At 35.6% G+C, this 15,309-nt stretch overlaps 2 protein-coding genes across 5 annotated transcripts in view; both read left to right on the forward strand.

Moving 5' to 3' along the window:
• Window positions 1-5,552, forward strand: part of METAP1D (methionyl aminopeptidase type 1D, mitochondrial) — a 247,847-nt gene extending 242,295 nt beyond the window's left edge. For all 3 annotated transcript variants that reach the window (XM_075318866.1, XM_075318867.1, XM_075318868.1), the window contains 3 exons: window positions 2,746-2,793; window positions 4,966-5,044; window positions 5,240-5,552. In XM_075318866.1, the coding sequence (XP_075174981.1) occupies window positions 2,746-2,793; window positions 4,966-5,044; window positions 5,240-5,315 (203 nt within the window). In that variant the 3' untranslated portion in view covers window positions 5,316-5,552. The remainder of the gene's footprint in view (window positions 1-2,745; window positions 2,794-4,965; window positions 5,045-5,239) is intronic.
• A 5,986-nt stretch (window positions 5,553-11,538) lies between these two features.
• Window positions 11,539-15,309, forward strand: part of DLX1 (distal-less homeobox 1) — a 4,110-nt gene continuing 339 nt past the window's right edge. The window contains exons 1-3 of one of the 2 annotated variants that reach the window (XM_075318869.1): window positions 11,539-12,039; window positions 12,377-12,576; window positions 14,174-15,309. The exon at window positions 14,174-15,309 is cut by the window's right edge and continues 339 nt beyond it. In XM_075318869.1, coding sequence (XP_075174984.1) covers window positions 11,739-12,039; window positions 12,377-12,576; window positions 14,174-14,428 — 756 coding nt within the window. In that variant the 5' untranslated portion in view covers window positions 11,539-11,738 and the 3' untranslated portion in view covers window positions 14,429-15,309. The remainder of the gene's footprint in view (window positions 12,040-12,376; window positions 12,577-14,173) is intronic. The other variant, XM_075318870.1, reaches the window with a different exon arrangement.

The raw sequence follows: 15,309 nt of genomic DNA on the forward strand, positions 1-15,309 counted from the left end.
GAATTTTGGCTTTGCAAAAATAAAGCGCAACATATTACTATTAGACAAACAAAAAAAAAAACCTATGGCTTATTATATCAAATAAGGTCTTCCATACATATTGATGCAAACACTAGATCCTAACCCACTCCAGAGTATACCGTACTAATAAAAGGAAGAAAATTAGTTTTAATGGGTACAAAATGTGACAAATTCTTTATTAGTAACAGGTAAAAAGGAAAAGAAAAAGGTGCAATTGCAACATGAGGTGGTACATAAATAGGCATAATATATTTATTGTAATAAGTCTGATTTATGTAAAGATGTCCAAAATGTAACAAATCACGTTGCACATAAACAGTAACAATTGCATAAAAATAGAAAAGACACAGAAAAGGCACGGTGGGTATTGTACTTTGCCAGCGTTGGGAATACACGAAACCTCATAGCAAGTGTCCATTGTAAACATATGTTGAAGAGCTGAGAGCAACAATGGCTCAAACGCTGTATTAGTTATTGTATTAATTAGGACACATAGGAAAAAAGTTAATACCTACTAAACTGCCAGTCGGAAAAAGTGCAGGATGGGAGGACCTGACGTATGTTTCGCGTAGGTTATAGATGGTTATTCATGGGAAGATCATCAATAAGCTGCTGTAACCCACGCGAAACGTACGTTGGCTCATTCACACAGAAATTGTCTTCCATCCTGCACTTTTTCTGGAACTTTAGTAGGTATTAACCTTTTTTTCTTTGTGTCCTAATTAATAAAATAACTAATACAGCATTTGAGCCATTGTTGCTCTCAGCTCTTCAACATATGTTTACAATGGACACTTGCTATGAGGTTTAGTGTATTCTCAGCACTGGCAAAGTGCAATACCCACCATGCTTTTTCTGTCTGTGTCTTTTCTATCTTTTATGTAATTGTTACTGTTTATGTGCAGTGTGATTGGTTACATGTTGGACAACTTTACATAATATATTTATTGTAATAAGTCTGATTTATGTCTATTTATGGACCACCTCATGTTGCAATTGCACCTTTTTCTTTTACCTTTTACTACGGTAATAAAGAGTTTGTCACATTTTTTTACCCATTAAATGTTCTTTTCTTTCTTCTGTTAACATGCGACTATTACAGCAAAGCTTATAGGATTCCTATAATCTAATCCTCACTGTACTTTTTATATTGCTGTGGAGACTAAGAAACTTGACCTGCTGTGCAAATTTGATATCCGCGACATGTCAATGTCTCTTACAGTAAAAACGCATTTTATCTGTGGATTTCCTCATAGACTTGAATGAGAAGAGAAAAATCAACAGAAAAAAAAAAATGCATGTGTGTTTTTATTGCATTTCCACAATGGAAACCCAAAAATGAATGTAATCTGCACATAACTATCAATAAAGTTTTATTTAAGTAAAGTAACAGGAAGTATCCAACACATAATATGACCTAATAAACAAAAAAAAAGGATAAAAGTGTATGATAAAAAAAAATGCATTTAAAAACACAAGTTACCTAATTTAGCTAATAGGACCAGAGATGTTTTGGAAAAATCTGCAACATAAAAAAAAAAAATCACTAAATGCTCACCGTGGGAACTTAACGTCAATCTTCGCCATATTACTCCAATATTACAATCTGAGCTACAGTGCTGCAAAACATTTTTAAATGCACTAAGAAAGGATAATGGGCCATTTAACCACCAAACCTTTATATGCATAACTCACCCAAAGGTGTGAACAATGTTTAGAGTTCTGAGAAATGAAGATACATTGTTATGAAGATGTATGGTATCAATTCCAGGTAGAAGTCCCCTGGTAATTGTTATATAGGAGACTATGGCCAGAAATACGTCTTATTTTAACAGTTCCTCTCCGCAAAACAAAGAAAGACTACTCACATGCCGACCACATACAGACACTGTATTTCCCATGGTATCCGGGTTACTGCACAGCCAATGGTAATATTTCATCCATTTAAGATTGTTAGGTCTGGATTGTCATACTCACTGTCAGTGTTGATTTGCATGTACCTTGTTTACTATTTTTAATCCACAATGTCTTCTTATACATTAATACAACTCAGAGATTTTAAAGGGGAAAAAAAAGAGGGCCCAATGCTAACCCTGTGCAAAGGATAGTTTTCTTTCTTTTCTTCATATTCACACCGTCCATCCAGAAGATGAAGAAAGAGTTCCATACAATAACTCAAAGTGAAGAATAAAGGATGCTCCTAGTTTTTCATGTATACTCATTGACTCTCAGTCCACAATCAAGTTTTGTGTCACACATACACACACAAAAAAAAAATCTAAAAATGCTGCATTTTTGCCACAAATCTGTGTGTAAAACTATCCTGGTGTCAAAATTGTGTATTTCACGTTACACTTGTGCCTGTAAATGCATTTGACAGGCAGACATGTCTGAATCTCATCATAAATCATAAAATATTCCAGCCTGAACTAAAGTATATAAAGTCTGCAAAACACATCTTCAGACCATATACATAATCTAATATATAATCAAATTGTATGTGAATTAAAGTATTTTCTACAAATAGTTTGATTTGTACATTTGAATTGACACGGACATGGTGAAGGTGACTTGTTGCAGTAATGTATTACTGGCTGCATTTGCTGTTTTAATGAATAAATGTCACTATTTTGATAGGCATTCCCTGAGAAAATGTCATAGAAACATCTTAAGTAAAAAAAAAATCTCTGTTCTAATACATACAAATATTTTATTTTTGTCTAGCAAATGTTAATAATATGGAAATGGAAGAAGGGATGGCATTTACTATAGGTCAGTACAGCCCCTTTACTATTTCTTAATAATAACACATAACAAATTGCTGTCCTCAATAACCATGTTATAATTTCTGCATAATAATGTGACTACAAACAAGACAACAAGACAAGGGTTGCACACGTTATACCATGTCTTGTGGACGTGTAAACTTTATAACAAAAAAGCTACTATGTAATTATGTACTTTGTATCCACAGACATGAAGCCTTGGATTAGATTTTTGGTAATGTTACTCCAATTGTAGTGAAATATTAAAAGGCAGCAAATCCCAGCCTCTGGCTGTCAATCTGCTGAAAAACTACAACTCCCAGCATGCCCCGACTGAGAAGGACTAGAGACTTGTAAACTGCTGCGGAATATGTTGGTGCTATAGAAATAAAATTATTATTCTTAGGATAGAGATGACCGTGCATCAAAAAAAACCTGTATTTCTAAGGGTGGAATAGGATGTTTCCGCAAACCTACAACTCAGAGTGCATTGTATGTACAGAATAGAAACTGTGTAAAATATAGATAGATAGATGTGTGTATATATGTGTGTCCGTTTGTGTGTGTATGTGTGTATATATATATATATATATATATATATATATATATATATTTATTATGAGTGCGTGTGTGTATGTATATATATAATATGTGTGTGTGTGTGTGTGTGTGTGTGTGTGTGTGTGTGTGTGTATGTATATGTGTGTGTATGTGTATATATATATATATATATATATATATATATATATATATATATATATATATATATATATATATATATATACACACACATATATGCGTGTATATATACACATGCATACATTATATACACATCTATCTGTGTGTATATATATATATAAATAATATAAAATGCGTGTGTGTGTATATGTGTATATATATATATACATGAGAGAGAGAATGTATGTATATATGTGTGTGTGTGTGTGTATATATATGTATGTATATATATATATATATATATATATATATATATATATATATATATATATATATATATATATATATATATATATATACACACACACACACACACATTATATACACATTATCTATCTAGCTATATATAAATAATATATAATGCGTGTGTGTGTATATATATAGTGTTTGTATATATACATACACCATTATATAATATATACCATTATATATATATATATATATATATATATATATATACACACACACACACACACAATTATATCTTTTTATATATATATATATATCTCACACACACACAATTATATCTCTTTATATATATATATATATATATATATATATATATATATATATATATATATATATATATTAGTGTCTATATCAATATTTCAACCACTGAATAACTACAAATTCCAAACTGCATCAGAGGCTTTTGTAGCCCATAGTAGTAGTGGAGCTGTATCATTGCATTACATGTCTATTACTGTTAGTACATTGAAGTCCACCTGCAGCCTAAGATCAACCCAGAAACCCAATAATTTAGAATAATCTTGTTCCCTGGTGCAATCTGTCTCCAGAAACCCATGCCCTATGCGCTTCACATCCCATCTTTCAGCAGGTATCATCTCATCAAGCACCCAGCCCCTAAAGATGGCACAGCTGTAAACATTTACCAGGGGGCAATCACCAGCCTTGATCCCTGTGACCTCTAACACTGGGCTAACAGCTGCTTGTGTCCTGTTTACTTCATCATTAACCTCTAGGCTAAATATAGCCAACCTGTGGCTCTCCAGCTGCTGGGGGACTACAAGTGCTAGCGTGGTGTCTGCTCCCCAACGTTCTATTGATAGAATGTTGTGGTTACATTGTATCACTGTATCCCGCCAGCTGCAGCGCTCTCACTGTTCTATAGGTGATGTTCATCCAGGCGATTGATTTATTTGTATTTAATCTGGATATGTGGGGGAGTAATCCCCTGAATGCTGATGAATGTAGTGTTAATCTCCGCTGCCTGGTTATAATTTACATCCTTCACATCTGCAGCACGGAATGTCTGTTTACATTATATATTTACTGAATTAGTTAACCAAGCAAATGAGTTTAAAGACCCGTGTGGCTCCGGTTACCCCCTGAAACCTCCCCTCAGCCCCTATATTTTATTTTTTATTTCTTTTTTATATATATATAGAAATGTAATGTTTTCTTTCCTCCTGAATTTCAGAGCCTATTATTATGGAAGGAGCTCCTGATTTTAAGATTCTCAAGGACAAATGGACGGCGGTATCAATGGATAAGAAAAGGTGCTGCAGAAATGATTAATTGTGTTAACCATTTCGCTCCTGCAAATGTAAAACTATACGTAAATTGCGCTGCCCTCGCTGTTACTATGAACATTTCATTGCACATTGTATTGATTTAATTTGTTGTGTTCCATCTTTTTTTTTTCCACCCTTGCTCTTTGCTAATGTTCTATTGTCTAAATAAATATCTTTCAGATCGGCCCAGTTTGAGCACACGATTGTAATCGGTTCAAAAGGAGCTGAAATCTTGACGAAGCTGGATGGAGAATGAAATGGATCTAACATGAAATATATATTTAAAAACAAAAATCACATATGGAACATAAAAATGAACGCAACAATGTTACTGATAGGAATAAATATATAATTTACAAAAGGACTATCCTACCTCTATTTCTGTATGATCAATAGGTTTTATACATCCCGAAGGGACCTGCAAAAACACCCTTTATTGTACTATATACAATGGTGCATTATACTGTGACAACTACAGACAGAAATAAAATGCCTTTTGCAATTAAATATTGCTGTGCTGGGTCTAATATATATATATTTAGATATATAAATATATTCATATTGTGTGTATGTGTATGTATGTATGTATGTGTGTATGATATATCTATGTAGTAAGTGTGTGTGTGTGTATATATATATATATATATATATATATATATATAAATATATATATATGTGTATATATATATATATATATATATATATAATGTGTATGTATTGTATACAAATGTAGAAATGTAGCAAAGCTGAATCTGTGTGTGTGTGTGTGTGTGTGTGTGTGTGTGTGTGTGTGTGTGTGTGTGTTGTAAATATACATTTTGGAAAATTAAAATCTAACATTATACAACACAGAGGAGCAGGATGATGCACATACAATGCAGGAGTGTGACCAATGGCTGCAGTAGAGGTGACGCTTGTAGTGTGTAATTAGGCAGCTACTAATCAGCCTGGCGGAATGTAAGTACTTTTAATTTGGTATTCACATTGTACTTACACAGACCACTAAGCATTCTCTGGGATCCAGTCCAACAACAGAGACCAGTCTGGTGCTGATCTACACCGCATCTGTAACAGCCAGGAAACACATTTCATGCACTGAGTCTAATGGCGATTTATACATAGGAGTATAAGTATTATTTTATTAACATTAAAGGACACAAAACTCGTCACAATAATGTACATGCCATAAGAAACCTACAAGGGATTGGAAATATTTCTCATAACATACACCTATTCAGATTTATACCTACCGTTCTATCTATCACATGTATCACAATTTAACTCCATTTTACTTCTTTCTCATACGCTACATGTTTTGTCATTTTAAGAGAATCTATTGAAATACAATTTTATTTTGTATATGTAATGTAATTTAGTATGGTATTTACACTTCACTTTATTCTTTCAATTTTAGTATATAGTATAGGACATAAGATTGTACATTTTGTGTTATGTTTAACCTCTACCAGATAAATATCTAAAGAGAACAAATTATATATAGATACATGGATAGATATTAGATAGATGGATGCATATATATGAGATCAATATTAGAGTAGATAAATAGATATTAGATGAATAGATATTAGATGGGCAGATGGATGATAGATAGATAGAAGGATAGATAGATGGAGGGATAGATAGATGGATAGATAATGGATAGAGAGATAGATAGATAATAGAGGGATAGATAGATAGATAGATAGATAGATAGATAGAGGGATAGATAGATAATAGATAGATAGAGGGATAGATAGATAATAGATAGCTAGAGGGATAGATAGATAATAGATAGAAAGATAATAGAAAGAAATAAAAACCCTGGATGATAAAGTGAAGTGCACTCTGCCAATTGGATTTCATTGTGGCAATATATAATATATCTATTTCAAATGGACTATTCTTGTTTCCAAACTTTAAACCAGAGATGTATTATTATTACTTACAAGTAAAATATATCTTTGTACCGTGTTAGCCAGTAGAGAAAAAAATTGTTTAAAAGAACAGAGAGTCCTCAGTGGTTGATACCTTTTAATGGCTAACTGAAAAGATGGTAATAATTGCAAGCTTTCGAGACTACTCAGGTCTCTTCATCAGGCATGGTATAACACAAAATCTGAAGAGTCACGTATTTATACACAACAGGACTTAGAATAGTGCAGTAAAAAAAAAAAAAAAAAAAAAAAAAAAAAAAAAAAAAAAAAAAAAGAGATTATAACTTTTTTTTTTTTTTTTTTTTTTTTTTTTTTTTTTTTTACTGCACTATTCTAAGTCCTGTTGTGTATAAATACGTGACTCTTCAGATTTTGTGTTATACCATGCCTGATGAAGAGACCTGAGTAGTCTCGAAAGCTTGCAATTATTACCATCTTTTCAGTTAGCCATTAAAAGGTATCAACCACTGAGGACTCTCTGTTCTTTTAAACAATTTTTTTATTATTACTTATTATCATATGATTGTACATTTTGTGTTATGTTTAACCTTCTCCGCTAAATAAATATCTAAAGAGAACAATTATATATAGATAGATATTAGATGGATGCATATATATGATAGAAAGCTCAATATTAGAGTAGATAAATAGATATTAGATGTGCAGATAGATATTAGATAGATAGAGAGATGGATAGATGGATGGATGGATGGATAGATAGATAGATAGATAGATAGATAAACCCTGGATGATAAAGTGAAGTGCAGTCTGCCAATTGGATTTCATTGTTGGCAATATATATCTATTTCTAATGGACTATTCTTCTTTCCAAACTTTAAACCAGAGCTGTATTATTATTCCTTATTATCATATTATGGTGTCAGTTTAGCTGAGGTCCAGCCAGGTCCCTATTTGCACACAGGTTGTATATACCAAGAAGCGATACTTTTCTTAAGACTGGAGGATTTTTACCCACTGCTGTGGTAACAAGCTGTTAGTGCAGTAATTACCCGGAGGTGCAGCGATTTATTATTATACACATTTAAAAACTTAATTAAAACGGGGCTAATATACGGAAATGTGTGTACACAACAAGCTGAGCTTTATTACAATGACTTCTAACGTGTTGTGAATGTAGTCTGCTTTGTGTGAACCGACAAAATGTGGTGGAGTTATTGTTGAGGCTTTAGTACTGTACACATCGGTCTCATAGAATTACTGCTGACACTTGTAGTCCCACCACTGCTTTCCTGCATCAGTGGAAATACATGAGTGGGGGAGGCAAAAAAAAACTACATTCACCAATATATTATATTTGAAAATTAACTGATTACACTATGGATTCATGATAGATGGATAGACAGACAGATAATTTATATGTAAATAAAATAATATGTATACACACTTTAACCCATATGCCTCAGGAAGGGGGGGTGTGGGGGTATTTAGATTAAATACACCCCAGTATTAGATACACTGTGAACTAGTTGTGCTTATGTCTCGTTTGGCATTGGGAGGAATCCTCTCTATTTGGCAACGATGTTAAATAAGACAGGTTAATCATTCAGTCATTACGCAGGGATGATTTCATACAAAAAGTAATAATGTTGGTATCACATGTCACTCCCTATGGCACCTTAAAATAGATTCTTGGTGTTGGTGGGGGTGCCAGCCACGACAGACACAGCAGTGACCAGCTGATAGTTATCTAATATAGAGAATACCTGCCCCCCCCTCCTCAATTCCAAACTTATTAACCCTTTCACGCAGTAGTTGGCTTATTTTTTTCCCTCTCAGTATAAAGCAGCAGAATTACATAGAAATGGTGCTACCTGTTCATAGTGATTTGTGACCAATCTTTAGCTATGACTGTATACATTAATGTGTCTGTCCTGGTGACACCTAGTCTTTACAATGCCAGGTTCCAGCTGTATGTGTTATCAGCCAGACAGAGTGCAGTTTAAAGATAAAGATTGAATTATTAGGATATCAATATCCCACAAGTGTTGTGTGATCAGATGGCCTGAGCCCATTATTACAGTGTGATAGCAGTGCATAGAGGAGGTTCACCTAAGGCCGGATCACATCCCAGGCTGGTTAATAGTGAAAGGCAGCATGTTGCTATTATTGTTAAATATATGGCTAATTATGCGTATGAAAATTAAACATCAGTGTTATGCTAATGAGGCCGTTCAGCTGGGGAGCAGAGCACTTGAGACTGGTATTTAATCAAATGAATCAGAAAGGGATATACAGCTGCACATTGTACAGTCAGACCCAGACCTGCCATATGAAGGGAAGAATCATTAGCAGCTCACTAATTACCCTGCAAAGTCATGGGGATTCTCCCTGGGCTTCCTACACCGGGACAGGGAGCAATATTCCCAGAAGAGCGCACAGAAACCTGCAGGAGTCAATAGCCTTCTCCCAAAGCCATGTGTATGGTGGACATATGTATCCTGCAATTCAACTAATACATAAGTAACAAAACTCAATGGCTATAACTCATTACAAGAGATATAGCATTGTAAGTACAAAATCCCTTAATTTATGCATATACAGAAGCCCCATCGTTCTATTATATCTAATATATTCACATTAGTGAGATATATATATATATATATATATATATATATATATATAGCCAATTTTTGTTTTGTTGTTACAGCTCCTAAAACGTACAGTCATATATATATATACACTGTAAGTTGTAAGAGCTGTAACAACAAGACAAAAATTTACTATATCTATGTGTGTGTATATATATATATATATATATATATATATATATATATATATATATATATATATATATATATATATATATATATATATACACACACACACACAGTACAACCACTACCAATAATTTTATATATAGACCAGAGACCAGAGCCAGTCTATATTCTATATACACCACTATAATATATATATATATATATATATATAAATAATGTGTGTGTGTATGTGTGTGTGTATATGTATATATATATATATATATATATATATATATATATATATATATATATACACACATACATATATATAAATAATGTGTGTATGTGTGTATATATATATATATATATATATATATACACACATATACATACATACATATATATAAATAATGTGTGTATGTGTGTGTGTGTGATATATATATATATATATATATATATACACACACACACACACACACACACACACACAGTACCTATAGTACTACCCTAAATAATAAATGTATGCATGAACCAGAATCAAGTCCTATGTACTACCGTAGTACTATTAGTATAATACTAATAATAATATTATTATTATTATATATTGAAGCAAGATTAAAAAAGCGCCATTATTAATATGCTGATAATGCAGCTGCCAAAAATATGCATCAAATAATGTGGATATATGCATATAAAGAGTACATATGTTCATGAGTTTGCTCTAATGGTATATATCAATAAACGACGTAGGCATATAGTAGTGCCCCCAAACCTCCCCCCCTTTACAAACACGCTGCACAGGGAGGGTTGTACACACACTGCCCACCTTGTACACATACTGCCCTCTTGGACACACACCGCCCACCCCCTTGTACACACACTGCCCTTTTGCACAGGGAGGATTACACACACACACACACACACTGCCCACTTTGCACACATGCAAACACTGCCCCCCACAGGGAGGATTGCACACACATTACCACCCCTTAAACATACACACTGCACCCATTGCACACATACTGCCCCCTTGCAAGCACACACACACACACACACACACACACACATACACACACACACACACACACACACTCTCTCTCTGCCTTCCTCTTGCACACACACTGCTCCTTTGCACAGGGAGGATTGCTCGCACACACTGCCCCCTTCCACCCACACACTGCACCCATTCCACCCACACACACTGCCCCTTTGCATAGGGATGATTGCACATATCCTGCTCCTCTTACACACACACACACACACACACACACACACTCTCTGACCCTCTTGCACAGGGGGATTGCACACACATACCAGTCCTGGTTTGGGCCCAGTCTGTGCTGCAGAGTGTGTCATGTTTACAGGATGTGACAGATTTTCTCACTGTGCTGTGCAGAATTATTATTGCTGTCTCAGATCACAAATTGAGTGGAAAATGCTGTGTGGGAGTTTCTGGTTGGGTCTATTGAACAGCAAAGCTGGGCAATTGTAAAATATGGGAGAAGGGAAAATAAGCCATGAGGGCTGATCAGTAGCGTCCGTGGCTGCGTGTCTCGCCGCACTGTGCCTGGATTTAGTGGTGTGGACGCGGCTCTATCCACAGCACAGGCCACTGGGAAGTCTCCGCTCCTTCCACGCTCACTCCCCTAGTCCGCACAGCCCGGGATGCGCCTTAGCCAATCACAGCGCGCCGATTCAGCCATCCGTCCAATGGGCAGCGCCGCCTCCTGAATATGCAAAGCGGGCTGAGTCAAAGCTCCTGGGCGAGTTTGTGTAGCTCTTCACAGCCTCACGCTTAGGACTTTTTTTTTCTTTTTTCCCCCAAAGAGGCAAAACTCCATTTTCTTATGAATGGAAAGTGAAAAAATCCGATCTGCTTTAAATTAGGATCCCTTCCTGTAGCAGGAGGACCCCCTTTTGAAAAATTTAAAGGGGGGGATCCATACAAGAAAAAAAAAAAAAAACATAAAAGAAAAAAAAAAAATCTCCCCCCAAAAAAATAAAGGCAGCAAAAGGAAGAGAGAAGCAATGACCATGACTACTATGCCAGAAAGTCTTAACAGCCCGGTGTCAGGGAAGGCGGTGTTCATGGAGTTTGGGCCACCGAACCAGCAGATGCCACCGTCCCCCATGTCCCACGGACACTACTCCATGCACTGCCTGCACTCCCAGCACGACAGCTCGTACAGCGGAGCCTCGTCCTTCTCCAGACCCCTGGGTTACCCCTATGTGAATTCGGTGAGCAGCCATTCCTCTAACCCCTACATCAGTACCGTGCAGCCCTACCCCAACAGCTCCAGCCTCAGCCAGAGCCGCTTAGAGGAGACAGGTACAGTACCATCATAGTAACAATGTCTTCTTATCTTCCTGATTGTGTGAATGCTGCTGCCACGAGACCCCCAGTCCTTCTTCCCCGCAGCGGCTCTGTGCATTGCAGCATCAGCCCAGATGTGCTCACATTACCCTGCCTAATTATTTATTGCGTGGCGCTATAAACAATGTATGCAATTAAGGGTAATTAAACCTAAACTGCAGCATGCTGGAAATAACACAACTTGCACTGGCTGCTGGAGCTTATTATTGTGATCTGTTGCTTTTTTGTCTGCATGTCACCGTGCACTTTACCTGATTTGTTTGCGTTTTTTTTTTGTTTATTGCATGTGCAGGGGCAGATACAGAGAAGAGCACGGTGGTGGAAGGTGGCGAGGTGCGCTTCAATGGCAAAGGGAAGAAGATCCGCAAACCCAGGACTATCTATTCCAGTCTACAGCTGCAGGCACTGAATAGGCGGTTCCAGCAGACACAGTACCTGGCACTACCCGAGAGAGCCGAGCTGGCAGCTTCCCTGGGACTCACCCAGACACAGGTACTGGCACCCAGCCCAAACATACACACTGGCACCCCTTAGCACCCCTAATTCGTATCGCCTTCCCATCTCCCTGGTCACACACTGATCAATTTGATCAGAATCTTTCAGCTTTGGTTTGGAATTTTTCAATATTTACCAACAAAATATTTCGAACCTACAAATACTCTAAATATAACATAACAGCACATGCTATAAAATATAATATACACATTTATATATAATGTATCAGTACAGGAATTTCACATCACAGATAACTACTCCCATCTCCAGCAATCATGGAAACATTCCACTCTGAAGAAAATACACATCCATAATAAGCCATTTTTATATCAATCAAAATTACAACACCTTAGCCCTTCCATGTTCACCAAATTTTTATATCATATGGGATTGCCAGGGTAAATTAAGAATAAAGAAGAAAGACAAGAGTCTGGCAGGAATCCTTACTAAATTTTAATATCAAATGTTGATGTCTCAATTCAGGTTTATAAACGGTTAAATACAAGTAAGGTGGAGTTTTCTAAGTACAAGTGATGGTATTTTATGACAATCAATTATATGAACAATTTATCTTGACAGGAGACACTAAAGGGATTTTGTTAATTGTATGTTACACGTGCTTGCCAAATGAAATAAAAATCACTGGCGCTGTACATATAGATGACTGCTCTGTATTAATAATAATATTCATCATCACAATTCTAGATACAATGTAACATCTCCATTCTTCCTTTTTTTTGTTCCTGTTCTATTTTAATATTATATATAAACACTAGCAGCTTATTTCCATGTTCTGTCTACAAGTACCATGGGCCATTTTTATTAGTATTATTATTATTATTATTTACAAATGGCTACATTTCTATATATATGTTACCTATTTAAAGTTAGGCTTTCTATGGTTAAATGAAATGGAAACGTTTTATATATAACCATGACAAACAGTTTATATCTAGAATGTGGAGATTCAATGGGAATGCCGTCATCATATATGAATTGACACTAGTGCAAAAAGCTCTACTCTGGCCATAGAATTAGTTATTGGCATGCCACCACATCTAGGTATCAGTCAATGGAGCTGATTTCCACATTGAGATATATATATATATATACATTTTTTTTTTCTTTTATATAAATTTATATATATTTATATAAAAGAAAAAAAATATATCTATAAGAAAAAAAAATATATTTTTTTCTTATATTTTTTTCTTTTATATAAATATATTTTTTTTATTTTATATAATATATATATGTAAAAGAAATATATATATATTTCTTTTACATATATATATATATATAAAAAAATATATATATAAAAATATATATATATTTATTTACTGGTTGCGTGTACTATCACATTTTCTATAATACATATACACATAGGATACAGGATATAAGAAGTCAATTTTATTAAATTGCTATAAATGAAAAAATAACCTTTTGTAGGTTGGTTCATTTGTTGCAATTTAAAAAAGTGAAGTTTTATATCCTGCTTCAGTGATCCACCTTTGATATAAGGGATACTTTTTTTTCAGTGATATTACATAGGATGATGACATAATGACATAATTATGATTATTTTCTCCATCAGGTAAAAATCTGGTTTCAAAACAAGAGATCCAAATTCAAGAAGCTGATGAAGCAGGGGGGCTCAGCATTGGAGAGCAGCGCATTAGCTAATGGTCGGTCACTATCTGCCGGGTCCCCTCCAGTCCCCCCAGTATGGAACACTCCTACATCTTCTGGAAAGAGCACTTCTGGGACCCCAGCTGCTTACATCCCCAGCTACACCTCCTGGTACCCATCAGCCCACCAAGAAGCCATGCAGCAGCCTCAGCTCATGTGATTTTGACCGCTGCCAAACTTTCCTTGGTGGACCCCAAATCAAAACTGCATACATGACATAATATTATAAAAAAAAACACATAGAGAAGAAGCTCTGTGCCTTGACAAATCTGATGAGGATGGTGATAAATGATGATGGTGACTCCATGTGTGGAGCACAGATATGCACCAATGTGATGGGGGCTGGTACCCAACTGTTGCCACCTGGCAGAGCTGCCTCTACTCATCCTCCACCAGGCACTGGGCAGCCTGGCTGCAGGGAGTGAGAACACACCAGATACTCTGAGGACATTTGGAATCAGAGATGCTTGTAATGGGGGAACAGTAACAAGGACCCTCTTGTCTGTCTTTGTCTTGGCAAATCTGTGTTCATCTACCCAACCTCTGTACTCAAACAATCAGCACATTCCCCTGTAGGATCCTGTCTTCAGAGTCTGATGGATTAGATAAAAAATATTAATAATTTATTTAAAGTGAATGATTTTTTTTTTGTATGTGCTACTAATGTGAAAGTAGCCGAGAAGACACCAGTGTGACATGAAGCTGTGTATCATGTACATCTCTATATGATCAGCTCAGTGTACTGTACTCATGAAGTTGGCTCTATTTGGTGTATTACATTCTCTACAATCCCCAGTGTGTACAATATACAATGCTGTATTTAATGTGACACTACAGTCTAGGCCCAGCAAATTCTGCCCACCTGGACTGATGGCACAAGGCAGGACACAGTTGGTTCTCTGACCAGATCACTTGAATGACAGTTACAATGTTACATTTTGTTGTTTCAAATTCTCTCCCAATTTTCAGATATTAACCCCTCACATGCTGGCTATCCTAGGGGCGACCACATATTGCAGCGCAGTATGTTGCAGGTTTCCA

This window comes from Anomaloglossus baeobatrachus, chromosome 7 (genome assembly GCF_048569485.1).
Source record: "Anomaloglossus baeobatrachus isolate aAnoBae1 chromosome 7, aAnoBae1.hap1, whole genome shotgun sequence".
NCBI classification, from domain to species: Eukaryota; Metazoa; Chordata; class Amphibia; order Anura; family Aromobatidae; genus Anomaloglossus; species Anomaloglossus baeobatrachus.